Genomic DNA, 15,353 nt, shown 5'->3' with positions numbered 1-15,353 from the left:
AAGAGTGGTAGGGAGGAAGAGAAGCAAATGTGGCAAGATGTTAATTACTGAATCTAGTAAAGGGTAAATGCCACTTTCCTTTTTAAACTTACAGTTTAAGATTTTTCAAAAAAAATATATTAGAGAGCGTCTCCCCACAACTATGGGGCCTGCCAGCAGCTGGTGGGGAACTCTGACCCCCAAGGAGACGGGAGGAACCCCAGAGTGAGCTGGTAGGATGTAGGGGGACCAAGGGGAGAGGAGAAGTGGAGGCAAGACAAGATCGGTGCCCCTGAGGCCAGGGAGATCAGGAGAGGCAGGTGGGAGGGACTCTGGCCCACTCAGGCCACGGAGCCTGCTAAGCTCCCAAGGTGCTTCCTCACAAGCCCCGCCCAGGCGGCGTGGGTCCTGGAGGCACAGGAAGGAGGCCAAGGGGAGAATAGGAGAGGTAGGCGGGAGGGGCCATCCTGGAGGAACAGAAGAGGAGAGGAGGGCAACTGCCCTGCCCGATCGGGCCCAGGGAGCCTACTGAGCTCCCAGGGCATCCCCTGCCCTCCAAGCCCCCTCCAGGCTGTGTGGGTCCTTCTGGGAATAGGAGGGAGGCCGGGAAGATCAGGAGAGGCAGGCGGGAGGGGCCCTCCCAGACCCCAGACTGGAATGGCGAGAGAGGAGGGCGTTTGCCCCACCCACTCGAGCCCAGGAAGCCTGCTGGGCTCCCAGGTGAGGTCCCCTGCCCTCTGAGAGCAGGGGTGGGGGGCACACCTGGGCCCCTACTATTCCTTGAGCCTAAACCCCACCCCACACAGCCCCCAGGGCCTTTTCCAACCCTGTGAGTCCTGAGCATTGGCCCCACCCCCCACCCAACCCTCGCCATTGCTTAGGCCCCGCCCTCCACAGCCAAGGCCTTCCCCCCACAACCTTTTTTTTTTTTTTCTTTTCCCTCCTCCTCTTTTTCACTATTGTGGTACTGATGTACTTTCCGGTTGTTGATTCATCTATATTTTTATTTTTACATTCTTTCTAACATATCTGTTAGTTTCCTAGTCTAATTTTATTTTTTACTTTGTTATTGTTCTCTTTTTTTTTTTTGCCAGCTCAGGGTCAGGCAGAAGTTCCTGCAGTGGGAGCTCCAAGTCCGAACCACTGGACTAACAGAGAACCTCAGACCCCAGGGAATATTCATCAGAGTGAGGTCTCACAGAGTTCCTCATCTCAGCACCAAGACCCAGCTCTACCCAACAGCCTACAAACTCCAGTGTTGGAAGCCTCAGGCCAAACAACCAGTAAAACAGGAACACAATCCAGCTCATAAAAAAAATTGAGACAGCAAACAAATGTCACAGATGAAGGAGCAAGGTAAAAACCTACAAGACCAAATAAATGAAGAGGAAATAGGCAATCTACCTGAAAAACAATTCAGAGTAATGATAGTAAAGATGATCCAGAATCTTGGGAAAAGAATGGAAGCACAGACTGAGAAAATACAAGAAATGTTTAACAAAGATCTAGAAGAACTAAAGAACAAACAAACAGAGATGAACAACACAATAGCTGAAATGAAAAATACCCTTGAAGGAATCAATAATGGAGGCAGAAGAACAAATAAGTAAGCTGGAAGGCAAAATGGTGGAAATAACTGCCAAGGAGCAGAATAAAGAAAAAAGAATGAAAAGAACTGAAGACAGTCTCAGAGACCTCTGGGACAACACTAAATGCACCAACATTCGAATTATAGGGGTCCCAGAAGAAGAAGAGAAAAAGAAAGGGTCAGAGAAAATATTTGAAGAGATTATAGTGGAAAACTTCCCTAACATGGGAAAGGAAATAGTCACCCAAGTCCAGGAAGCACAGAGTCCCATGCAGGATAAACCCTAGGAAAAACACACCAAGACACATTATTAATCAAACAAACAAAAATTAAATTCAAAAAAAATTTTTTAAAGCAGCAAGGGAAAAACAAAAAATAACATACAAAGGAATCCCCATAAGGTTATCAGCTGATTTTTCAGTGGAAACTCTGCAGGCCAGAAGGGAGTGGCAGGATATATTTAAAGTGATGAAAGGGAAAAACTTACAACCAAGATTACCCTACCCAGCAAGGATCTCATTCAGATTCGATGGAGAAGTCAAAAGCTTTTCACACAAACAAAAGCTAAGAGAATTCAGCACCACCAAACCAGCTTTACAACAAATGCTAAAGAAACTTCTCTAAGCAGGAAACACAAGAGAAGAAAAAGACCTACAAAAACAAACCCAAAACAATTAAGAAAATGGGAATAGGAACATACATATCAATAATAACCTTGAATGTAAATGGATTAAATGCCCCAACCAAAAGACACAGACTGGCTGAATGGATATAAAAACAAGACCCATATATATGCTGTCTACAAGAGACCCACTTCAGACCTAGGGAAACATACAGACTGAAAGTGATGGGATGGAAAAAGATACTCCATGCAAATGGAAATCAAAAAATGCTGGAGTAGCAATTCTCGTATCAGATAAAATAGACTTTAAAATAAAGACTGTTGCAAGAGATAAGGAGGGACACTACATAATGACTGAAGGATCAATCCAAGAAGAAGATATAACAATTATAAATGTTTATGCACCCAACATAGGAGCACATCAATACATAAGGCAAATGCTAACAACCATGAAAGGAGAAATCAACAGTAACACAATAACAGTAGGGGACTTTAACACCCCACTTACACCAATGGACAGATCATCCTAACAGAAAATAAATAAGGAAAAACAGGCTTTAAATAACACAGTAGACCAGACAGATCCAACAACATTCCACCCAAAAGTGTCAGAATACACTTTCTTCTCAAATGCATATGGAACATTCTCCAGGATAGATCACATCTTGGGTCACAAATCAAGCCTTGGAAAATTTAAGAAAATTGAAATCGTATCAAGCATCTGACCACAACGCTATGAGACTGGAAATCAATTACAGGAGAAAAACTGCAAAAAACACAAATACATGGAGGCTAAACAGTGCACTACTAAATAACCAAGAGATCACTGAAGAAATCAAAGAAGATATTAAAAAAATACATAGAAACAAATGACAACGAAAACACAATGACTCAAAACCTATGAGACCAAGCAAAAGCAGTTCTAAGAGGGAAGTTTATAGCAATTCAATCTCACCTCAAGAAACAAAAAAATCTCAAATAAACAATCTAAACCTACACTTAAAACAACTAGAGAGGGCTTCCCTGGTGGCGCAGTGGTTGAGAGTCCGCCTGCCGGTGCAGGGGACATGGGTTTGTGCCCCGGTCCAGGAAGATCCCACATGCCACGGAGCGGCTGGGCCCGTGAGCCATGGCCACTGAGCCTGCGCGTCCAGAGCCTGTGCTCCACGACGTGAGAGGTCACAGTGGTGAGAGGCCTGCGTACTGAAAAAAAAAAAAAAAAACTAGAGAAAGAAGAACAAAGAAAACCCAAAGTCAGTAGAAAGAAAGAAATCATCAAGATCAGAGCAGAAATAAATGAAATAGAAACAAAGAAAACAATAGCAAAGATCAATAAAACTAAAAGCTGGGTCTTTGAGAAGATAAACAAAATTGATAAACACTGACCCAGACTCACCAAGAAAAAAAAGGAGAGGACACAAATCAATAAAATTAGAAATGAAAGAGGAGAAATCACAACTGACACTGTAGAAATACAAAGGATTATAAAAGGCTACTACAAACAACTGTATGCCAATAAAATGGACAACCATGAAGAAATGGACAAATTCTTGGAAAGGTACAATTTTACAAGACTGAACCAGGAAGAATTAGAAAATATAAACAGACCTATCACAAGTAATGAAATTGAAACTGTAATTAAAACTCTTCCAACAAACAAAAGTCCAGGAGCAGATGGCTTCACAGGTGAATTCTATCAAACATTTAGAGAAGAGCTAACATGAATACTTCTCAAACTCTTCCAAAAAATTGCAGAGGGAGAAACACTCCCAAATTCATTCTACAAAGCCACCATCATCCTGATACCAAAACCAGAAAAAAGGTATCACAAAAAAAAATTATAGACCAATATCACTGATGAACATAGATGCAAAAATCCTGAACAAAATACTAGCAAACAGAATCCAACAGCACATTAAAAGGATCATACACCATGATCAAGTGGGATTTAACCCAGGGATGCAAGGATTCTTCAATATACGCAAATCAATCAATGTGCTACACCACATTAACAAATTAAGGAATAAAAACCATATGATCATCTCAATAGATGCAGAAAAATCTTTTGACAAAATTCAATACCTATTTATGATAAAAACTCTCCAGAAAATGGGCATAGAGGGAACCTACCTCAACATAATAAAGGCCAAATATGACAAACCCACAGCAAGCATCATATTCAACGGTGAAAAGCTGAAAGCATTTCCACTAGGATCAGGAACAAGACAAAGATTTCCACTCTCACCACTCTTATTCAACATAGTTTTGGAAGTCCTAGCCACAGCAATCAGAGACAAAAAGGAAATAAAAGGAATACAAATTGGCAAAGAAGAGTAAAACTGTCACTATTTGTTGATGACATGATACTATACATAGAAAATCCTAAAGATGCCACCAGAAAACTACTAGAACTAATCAGTGGATTTGGTAAGGTTACAGGATACAAAATTAAGGCACAGAAATCTCTGGCATTCCTATACACCAACAATGAAAAATCAGAAAGAGAAATTAAGGAAACACTCCCATTTACCACTGCAACAAAAAGAATAAAATACCTAGGAATAAACCTGCCTAAGGAGGCAAAAGACTTGTACTCAGAAAACTATAAAACACTGATGAAAGAGATCAAAGATGACATAAACAGATGGAGAAATATACCATGTCTTTGATTGGAAGAATTAATATTGTGAAAATGACTATACTACCCAAAGCAATCTACAGATTCAATGCAATCCTTATCAAACTACCAACAGCATTCTTCACAGAATTAGAACAAAAAATCTTACAGTTCGTATGGAAACATAAAAGACCCCAAACAGCCAAAGCAATCTTGAGAAAGAAAAACGGAGTTGGAGGAATCAGGCTCCCTGACTTCAAACTATACCACAAAGCTACAGTAATCAAGACAGTATGGTACTGGCACAAAAACAGAAATACAGATCAATGGAACAGGATAGAAAGCCCAGAGATAAACCCACACACATAATGGGCACCTAATCTACAACAAAGGAGGCAAGATCATACAATGGAGGAAAGAAAGCCTCTTCAATAACTGGTGCTGGGAAAACTGGACAGCTACATGTAAAAGAATGAAATTAGAACCCTCCCTAACACCATACACAAAAATAAACTCCAAATGGATTGAAGACTTAAATGTAAGACCAGACAGTATAAAACTTTTAGAGGAAAACATAGGAAAAACACTCTTTGACATAAACCACAGCAAGATCTTTTTTGAAAAATGGTTCTGATGAACCTAGGGGCGGGACAGGAATAAAGACACAGCCATAGAGAACGGACTTGAGGACATGGTGGGGAAGGAGAAGCTGGGACGAAGTGAGAGAGTAGCATTGACATATATACACTACCAAATGTAAAATAGATAACTAGTGGGAAGCAGCTGCATTGCACAGGGAGATCAGCTCGGTGCTTTGTGACCACCTAGAGGGGTGGGATAGGGCGGGTGGGAGGGAGGCTCAAGAGGGAGGGGATATGGGAACATGTGTATGCATATGGCTGATTCACTTTGTTGTGCAACAGAAGCTAACATGGTATTGTGAAGCAATTGTAGTCCAATAAAGATCTATTTAAAACATGGTAAAAAAAAATACATATAGGGCTTCCCTGGTGGCGCAGTGGTTGAGAGTCCACCTGCCGATGCAGGGGACATGGGTTCGTGCCCCGGTCCGGGAAGATCCCACATGCCGCGGAACGGCTGGGCCCGTGAGCCATGGCCGCTGAGCCTGCGCGTCCGGAGCCTGTTGCTCTGCAACGGGAGAGGCCACAACAGTGAGAGGCCCGCGTACCACAAAAAAAAAAAAAAAAAAAAAAAAAAAAATACATATATATATTAGAGAGTAGTCAAAAGACAGGAATAGTCTATGCACATAAAAACAAATTAGCTGGTAAACATATAAAAAATGTAAGAGAATTAATAAAGGTGCTGATTATTATAGTCTCTTATTTCCTCCTGCCCTCTAGGCATTTGCTCTTTAATCACTTGAACTGCATTTCATCAAATGGACCCAGGAAGGAATGGCAAGAGAAATCTCAATCGTTCTATTTCACTTCTCATTAGCAGTCCTGGAAAAAGATTTAAAAGATTAAAAACTCAAAATTAGCTCATTACAATGAGTTTTGGAAATGACCTATAGACTTTAATTCACAACTTGGTCTTCAATTCAGATTCTTGTGGTCTCCCATGACCCTAAATATTTGATAAATCCTAGTTCCTAAATGGCAAAAACAAAAGTAATAAGTCATGTGAAAAATAGGTTTTCCTTAAATAAAGAAAAAGTGTTGGCCTCTGCCAGTGGTCTTACTTTTATCAGGAAAGTAAGTAGCCAATAGAATGGAAGGCAACCAATGGATTTATATACCATGAATGGAGGTTTTCCTTTTCAGAAACAATATGAAGGAAGTAGTATAACATAGTGGTTCAATGCATAGGCTATACAGTCAGATTGTCTATATCTGAATATTTACTTCACCACTTACTACCTATGTGATCTGTAGCAAATAACTCCATCTCAGTTTCCTCATCTTAAAAATGAGGAAAACAGGGCTTCCCTGGTGGCGCAGTGGTTGAGAGTCCGCCTGCCGATGCAGGGGACACGGGTTCGTGCCCCGGTCCAGGAGGTTCCCACATGCCGCGGAGCGGCTGGGCCCGTGAGCCATGGCCGCTGAGCCTGCGCGTCCGGAGCCTGTGCTCTGCAGCGGGAGAGGCCACAACAGTGAGAGGCCCGCATACCGCAAAAAAAAAAAAAAATGAGGAAAACAGTAAAATCTATGTCTTAGGGTTGTTGTGAAGATTAAATAAGTATATTTTAGCTCTTACAGCAGCATCTGGCATACCATAAAACCTCAACATATGTTAGCTGCTGTGGTTCTTATTATTACTAGTATTACTACAATAACTACTACCATTATCACCACCACTAGCAACCTGCAGTTGCTAAAAGTTTGGCATTGATTCAGAAACACTATAGCAAAACAAAAGAAACACATATGCACACCCACCCCCAGAGGTTGAAAAAGTGAAAGAGAACTGATTTCAAGTCAGTCCTTCAGTATCTCTTCAAGCTGTTCTGAGAGAAGCTGAGAAGATACCAATATATCAACAATGCATGGCTCTTTTCAAGAAGGAAAATGTGTGGTCTGGATAAATTAATCTCAGAAGAAATGACAAGTTCTCTCACTCAGTTAATCGTTTATCAAACTTTACTGAGGCTTACTATACTATGTATCAGGTATTGAGCCATATACTAGGAATACAAATGGAAGATTCTATACCTTTAAAATTTTTGCTTTCTTGTCAAAGAAATATACATAGATTATAATATATGATAGGTTTTACGATGGATGTATGTACAGGGTACTACGGAAGCAGAGAAAGATCTAAGCTAGACTGTGGAGAAGGAGGAAACAGCATGAAGATTTCCCAGAGGGGGTAACATTTAAACTGAGCCTTAAAGGATAATAACAGATAAATGGGGACAGAATGGGAGAAAACATTCCTCCAGGGGTAAAAGCAGGCAAATGGAGAAAAAAGAGTACCATTGCCCTACCTATAGCCACACAAAACCAAAAGATCTCTTCTTAAAGCTAAAGGACAGATAGCCATTGGCAGTATGGGCCTGAATAAGGTATATTTCTGGAATATCTCTTGTTTATACATACCACATCTCCAACCTCCCCAACTCAAAATAAGCCACATTTGGAGAACTGACAGAAAGTTGTGATTAAGAAGCGATTCAAAGACAAGTTTCTCACTTACAACACTGGGCGGCAGCAGTAGGCAATGGTTTCCTCTGGCTTTCTTCTTGACTAGAATACTAGAGGCAGAAAGGATTAAAAAAAAAAAAAACATAGTAAGAGGCCCAAGTAAAGAAGAAGGAGAAAAACAAGACAAAACAAAACAACAAGAAAAAAACTATAGCTACCTATAAAAAGGTTTAGCATTTGACTAGAGTCAAATTTCTTATCAAACAGAAACTGATCATCCTGCTGCTGATTTCCCTGTGTGATCCTGACATACAGGCCAGACTAACAGATATGGCATTGGCCCAATGCAACAGGCTAAAGCAGGATAGCAGGAAGGCTGTTCTGACCAAGGGCACCTGGGCACCATTCCAGCTCTACCAGGCAGCTGTAGAAGGCTTAGCCTTAGAAGCTCAGAGGACTTAGAAAACTCAAATAATATATAGATTTCCCCATTTGGGTGGTAGAACTGAAAACTTCTCTGAGACTTGAGTTTTCTCCATCTTTAAAAAGATGAGGCTTCTTCCCTCACAAGGTCACTTACATAAGCATGTAATACAACATCTGGTATTTACTAGTGTCCCCTTCCCAGTTATACTCTAACCTCCCCAACACAACCCACCACTATCACCACCTAAAAACAGAGTACTGAAGCCATAGAAAGAAAGTCCTATAAAAGGGAGCCAAATTAAGTTCAATTCTTGAAGATGGACAAGATTTGGGAAGGCAAAACAAAAAGAAAAAGGTATAAACAAATGAACACAGGTACACAGAGTCTGGAAGAAAAAATGGCTTGGTTCAGAGCCCATTGGAGGATTGGGAAAACATAACTTGGTCTAGCAACTTGCAAATATAAGTTGCAAATATGAGTTTTCATCCTGACTCTGCCATTTATTAATAAATTGTAAGATTCTGGGCAAGATAGAGCTTCTCTAACACTGAAGGAGTCAGTCATTCAACAGATATTTCTTGAGTGCCTATTATGTGCAAGGCCTTGTTCCAGGAACTGGGGGAATAGAGTTTGTAATCATGGTAAAGAGTTTAGATTTTACTCTAGTCTATTGAGAAGGTATGTAAAGTTTTAAACACTAGAGGGATATGACTTCATTATACTTTAAAAATCACTCTGGCTGCTGTGTGAGAAGAACTATAGGCAACCAGAGGGGAAATAAGACTAATTATTGCAATTATCCAGATGAAAATTGGTGGTGGTTTACACATGAGTGCTAGTGGTGAAGGGCATTTCAAGTGGTTGGATACAAAATACAAAACACTTTTTGTATATAAATATACTTTTATATATAAAGTACTTTACAAGAAACAAACTACAATACAAATATCAGAGGTAGACAGTGCTATTACTACTTCGGGGAAGGATCAGAAGTCAAGCACAGTTTAAACAATATAATAGTATTAGTAAAACTATCAATCATAAAAAAGTTCAAAACTTCTTAAAGGCTAAACAACCCACTCCAAAGTAACAAAGGGACTTGGTTATAATAACTATTATAAATAATGGTGATTTTTATAGGCAGTACACAGGCACAACAGTGACGAAATCATAAAACTTTAAGCATTAAACTAGAAGAATTCAGACTTAAGAGATGAGAGTAGATATTTCCAGCAGACATATTTAATGAATCTCTTTCAGGTCCAAAGCAGAAAGCTGAAGACCAGCTAGAGCCTAATTAATAATATTAAGAGAGCTAAGGAAAAAAATCCATAATACCTATGTACAAGAAAATAAAAGTAGTAAAAGTAAGGAAAATTATAGGCCAATCTCATTTATGAATACAGATGCAAAAATCCTAGATTACCAAACCAAATCATATGACATTTATTTATCATAAATAAGTCTTTATATTTCTGTGTGAATATGTACGTATACGTATGAATGCTGGCATATAAATTTTCATGTATCATGACCAGAAGGACTTTAAATGAAAGGACAGTTCAATATCTGAAAATCTATTCATGCAATTCACTACACAAACAGACTAAAGGAGAAAAACTATGTGATCAAACAATGCAGAAAAGATCTTGATAAAATCCTTACTTTTTCATGACAAAATATCTTAGAAAATCAGAAAGAAAATAGAATTTCCTTAATCTGATAAAGGGTACCTATCAAAATCTACAGCAAATATCATACTTCAAGATTTATGAAGCATTCCCCTTATAGTCAGGAAAAAGACAAGGCTTTCCCACTTTCACCATTAAAAATTACACAGGATGTTTTACACAATGAATTTTTAAAAATAAGCGGTCACCAAAAACAAGGAAAGTCTGAGAAAATATTACAGCCAAGAGAAGCCTAAGGAGATATTACAACTAAATGTAACCCAGTGTCCATTACGGGGTAATGGAACTGAAAAAACGCATGAAATAAAAACTAAGGAAATTTGAAAAAAAACTAAGGATTTTTATTTAATAAAACAAAATAAATAGAAATATAAAATATTAACTTTTAGTTAATAATAATATATCAATATTGGCTCATTAATTGTAATAAATGTACCATATTAATGTAAAATGTTAATAATAAGGAAAACTAGAGGGAGGGGGCAGGTAAGATGTGATATGGAAGCCCTCTCTACAAACTGCTTAATATTTAAGTCTGTTAATAAAAACATGTAAAAATTTCACTTAAAAAATAAGACATAAGGATTGAAAAGAGATAAAAACTTATTATTCAAAGATGCAAAAACTAAAAAACCCAAAGGAATCTCTAAACTAGTAGAATTAATAAGAGTTGGTGAATAAGATCGATACTAAAAAAAAAAATTGAGCAGCATTGCCTTATATAGATAGCAATGACCTATTAGAAAGTGTAATTTTTAAATATACCATTCACAATGATTAGGAATAAACCTAACAAAAGAAGTGTAAAAACTGCATGGAGAAAATAGGTTTTCCTCCTAGAAGACTTCTCATCTTTTGATGCTTAACTATATTTATTAGGTTCCTGCTTATTGTCTGTCTCCTCCTATTTGATCCAAGAGGACATTGGTCTTTGTTTTAACTTCTGATGTATACCAAGCACCTATGACAGGGCCTGGTACACAGTGTTCAATAAGTTATCTGGTGAATAAATGACTAAATGAATGTCACCAATAAATGGACAAATGCAAATTTAAATGATAAAGCTCTAAACTCATTAGATTAGCACAAATTTTAAATCTGGCAATAACAAGTATCAGTAAGGATACAGAGCAGCAGAAAAACTGGAATATAAATTGGTATAATTATTTTAGAGAACAACTTAGCAACATCTAGTAATGTTACACAGAGCACATTCCACAACAAAGCAATTCTATTTCCAGGTATATAGCCAGAGAATCTCCCATACATAAGCAGAGAGAAACAGGGTCAGAGATGTTCACTGAAGCATGCATTTATAATAGTGAAAACCTAATTTTCCATGAGTAGGAAAAGTAATAAATAGTGATACATTTTCACTCTGTCAAGTGGTAGATCCCTAGGCCAGTCTTGACCCAAGAGGCTGCTGTGGATGGGAACTGTTGCACACCATAAGAAAAAAAGAGATAAGATTCTACATTGTGTTTTTAAAATGGTTTTGCAGCAAGTATGACCAAATTTTGATAATCACTGAATCTTGGAGATAAGTGTACAGGTTTCATTTTACTAGTCCTTCAACTTTTATATTTGTTTAAAATTTTTTCATGATAAAAATAGAAAAAAGAAAGGAAAACGCTCCCACTAACCAAAGATGAGACGAGTTTAGTATCAAAAAGAATAAAGATTGCAATGGATTGAAACACAAATATATCAAAATCCATAAATTGATAATAATATGCCACTAAAAAAAAGAAAACAACTCACTGGTCACCTTGAGAAGCTGCTTATGCAACACTCATTATTTTGAAAATTGCTAAAGAGAATGTTTTTCTTGCACGGACTTTATTTCAAGTGAACCAAATAGCTGATGAGGCAGACAAATCATAGATAATAAATGCTGAAGAGATGATATAATTAGAAAATCATCATTGTGCAACCCTAATAAAATAATGATTATTATTTGCTGCTAAAACCATTAGGTAAAAGGCTTGTGGGATCACTTTAAAATGGATGAAATAGGCTGACACCAAGTTGAATCCACTGTGTAATTTTAACATCACTAAAAGAGAGGCAAGATATAATCTGCCTACAAAAAAAAAAAAAGATATGTTGTGAAATCCTAATCCCCAGTACCTATGAATGTGACCTTATCTGGAAATAGTCTCTGCAGATGTAATCAAGTTAATCCAATGACTGGTGCCCCCACAAAAATCAATGGAAATTTGAACACAGACACAAAAAGAGATGACAACGTATTGTGAGGACAGGCAGACACAACCCAGGAAGGCATGTGATAGTGGAGACAGAGACTGAAATAATGTGTCTATAAGCCAAGGAACAGCAAAGACTGCTAGGAAGCACCAGAAAGTAGAAGAAAGGCATGGGACAGCTTCTTCCTCAAAACCTCCAGAAGGAACTGATCCCACCAACACCTGATGTCAGAATTTTAGCCACCAGAACTGTGAGAGAATAAATTTCTGTTGCTGTAAGCCAACAGTGTGTGGTACTTTGTTTTGGCAGCCCTGGGAAACTAACACATGCATCAAATCACTGCATTTTGGCTTCCTGTACTAGCCTATGGATATTGACCATTAATTGACAAATCCAATGGCTCCACTTCATTACTCATCTTCTTTGCTCTCGGTAATATTTCACACTGTCAAGAATTTCTGCCTCAAAACTTTTTTTTTCCTTTGCTCCATAAACCTTTTTCTGGTTCTCCTACTCTCTCTTTCAGGCAGCTCTTTCTCAGTCTCTTTTGTTTCTCAGGAATCTACCTTTGATGTTTCCCAAGGTTTTGTCCCTGTTCTTCAATACTCTTTCTACATACTTTACCTGAGTGAGCTCTTCTATTCCTATGACTTCAATTGCTACAAATATGTTGATAAATCCAAACTCTATACCCGACCTCATCATACCCTGAGCTTCAGATTCTCACATGAGGTTGCTTACCAGACGTTTCCTAACAGGTTGCTTACCAGACAAATTTTCTAATAGCCCGACATGCCCTAAAGTAAAAAAACTTATCTTTTCCCTCCACCTCCACCAACAAAAACACTCCCCATTCTTGCTGGCCCAGGTTGAGCTGATTGTGTTCTATTCTGTGCACAAAACTCATCACTGGAAATAAGTTAGGACAGCAGGACTAAGCAATGCAATAGTCTAAACTTTCCTAAAAAGAGCACACAATAAGGATACATATCCAAAAATCTGGGAACAAGCAGAAAAAAAAGGCTTCTGCTCATCTGTGTAAAAAGAGGACAGATTCCCTAGTATAAGCTTGCTCCCCAACAGTCTAGAGCCAGACTAGGGCCAATTCAGCCACTTCTGGGGGACAATGGGAAGAAAAGAAAAAGCAGATAGATCTTTCTAATAATAGGCAATCTTCTAGCTACCTTTATTCTCTAATGCAGTTTAAATTCTTTCATTCTTCAACATGTTCCTGGGTCGCTCCCTTAAAGCATCCTATAAAGACACTCTTTACATTGTAAAAAACAGTTCCTACCTCATTGTCAGTTCCCAAGGCATTGATTTGCTCCAATTTGTAGGTCCAATATCTGGCTTCCTCCTCTGGGATATCTATCACAAAAAAGAAGAAACCACATTACCAGGCTAATAATTTAATCATAGGTTGATAATACTTTATTTAATCATACAATCTAAGTTAGAAGGGTGGTGGTGATGGACTAATTTTACTGATGGCTTGGTTCTTGCCATGAACATTATCTTGAATCTTCACAAAAACCAAAATAATATATTATTATTCCCAATGGATCAGAAGACTTAATATTGTTAAGATGTCAATACCTCCTAAAGTGATTGAAAGATTCAACACAGTCGCTATTGAAATCCCAATTTTTTTTTTACAGAAATATAAAACCCAATCCATATGGAATCTCAACAGACCACAAATACCCAAAATATTCTTGAAAAGGAAGAACAAAGCTAGAGGACTCATACTTCCTTATTTCAAAACCTATTAAGTAGGTTTTGAAATAGGTAACCCTATTTAGTAGGGCTTCCCTGGTGGCGCAGTGGTTAAGAATCTGCCTGCCAATGCAGGGGACACGGGTTCGAGCCCTGGCCCAGGAAGATCCCACATGCCACAGAGCAACTAAGCCCATGCGCCACTACTACTGAGCCTGAGCTCTAGAGCCTGCAAGCCACAACTACTGAGCCCATGTGCCACAACTACTGAAGCCCACGTGCCTAGAGCCCGTGCTCTGCAACAATAGAGGCCACAGCAATGAGAAGCCCGCACACTGCACCAAAGAAAAGCCCCTGCTTGCCACAACTAGAGAAAGCCATTCACGGCAATGAAGAACCAAAGCAGCCAAAAATAAATAAATTAAATAAATAAAATTTTTTTAAAAGCTATAGTAAATCAAAACGGTATGCTACTGACATAAAGACAGACATATAGACCAATAAAAGAGAATAGAGCGCCCAGAAATAAGCCCTTACATATATGATCAAATGATATTTTTCAAGGGTACCAAGAACATTCAATGGGGAAAAGCGTTCTTTCAAGAAATGGTGCTGGGACTTCCCTGGTGACACAGTGGTTAAGAATCTGCCTGCCAATGCAGGTGACACTGGTTCAAGCCCTGGTCCAGGAAGATCTCACATGCCACGGAGCAACTAAGCCCGTTGCCACAACTACTGAGCCTGCGCTCTAGAGCCTGTGAGCCACAACTACTGAGCCCTTGTGCCACAACTACTGAAGCCCATGCGCCTAGAGCCTGTGCTCCGCAACAAGAGAAGCCACTGCAACAAGAAGCCCGTGCACCACAACAAGGAGTAGCCCCCACTCACCACAACTAGAGAAGGCCCGTGCACAGCAACGAAGACCCAATGCAGCCAAAAATAAATAAATAAATAAAAATTTTTTTAAAAGAAGAGAAATGGTGCTGGCACTACTAAATATAAAATGGACAGAAAACGGGGATCTGCTGTATAGCACAGGGAACTATACTCAATATTTTGTGGTAACCTATGAGGGAAAAGAATCTGAAAAAAAACAGATGTCTATGCATTATAACTGGATCACTTTGCTATACACCTGAAACTGACACAACATAGTGGATCAACTATACCTCAATTAAAAATTCAAAAATAAATAAAATCTTATTTTTAAAAAAATAATTTTTTTTTTAAAAAGAGAGAAAACATAGGCAGAACACTCTCTGACATAAATCACAGCAAGATCTTTTTCGATCCACCTCCTAGAATAATGAAAATAAAAACAAAAATAAACAAAAGGGAACTAATGAAACATAAAAGCTCTCACAGCAAAGGAAACCATAAACAAAATGAAAAGACAAC

At 38.6% G+C, this 15,353-nt stretch overlaps 1 protein-coding gene across 2 annotated transcripts in view; it reads right to left on the bottom strand.

The window, feature by feature from the left end:
• UNC13B (unc-13 homolog B) overlaps positions 1–15,353 on the bottom strand; it is a 235,235-nt gene that overhangs the window by 145,885 nt on the left and 73,997 nt on the right. For both annotated transcript variants that reach the window (XM_007455955.1, XM_007455954.1), the window contains exons 6-7: positions 13,534–13,607; positions 7,966–8,023 (exon numbers count right to left, since the gene is read on the bottom strand). In XM_007455955.1, the coding sequence (XP_007456017.1) occupies positions 7,966–8,023; positions 13,534–13,607 (132 nt within the window). The remainder of the gene's footprint in view (positions 1–7,965; positions 8,024–13,533; positions 13,608–15,353) is intronic.

This window comes from Lipotes vexillifer, unplaced genomic scaffold (genome assembly GCF_000442215.2).
Source record: "Lipotes vexillifer unplaced genomic scaffold, Lipotes_vexillifer_v1.1 scaffold920, whole genome shotgun sequence".
NCBI classification, from domain to species: domain Eukaryota; kingdom Metazoa; phylum Chordata; class Mammalia; order Artiodactyla; family Lipotidae; genus Lipotes; species Lipotes vexillifer.
This window is presented reverse-complemented; position numbering and strand designations above follow the sequence as displayed.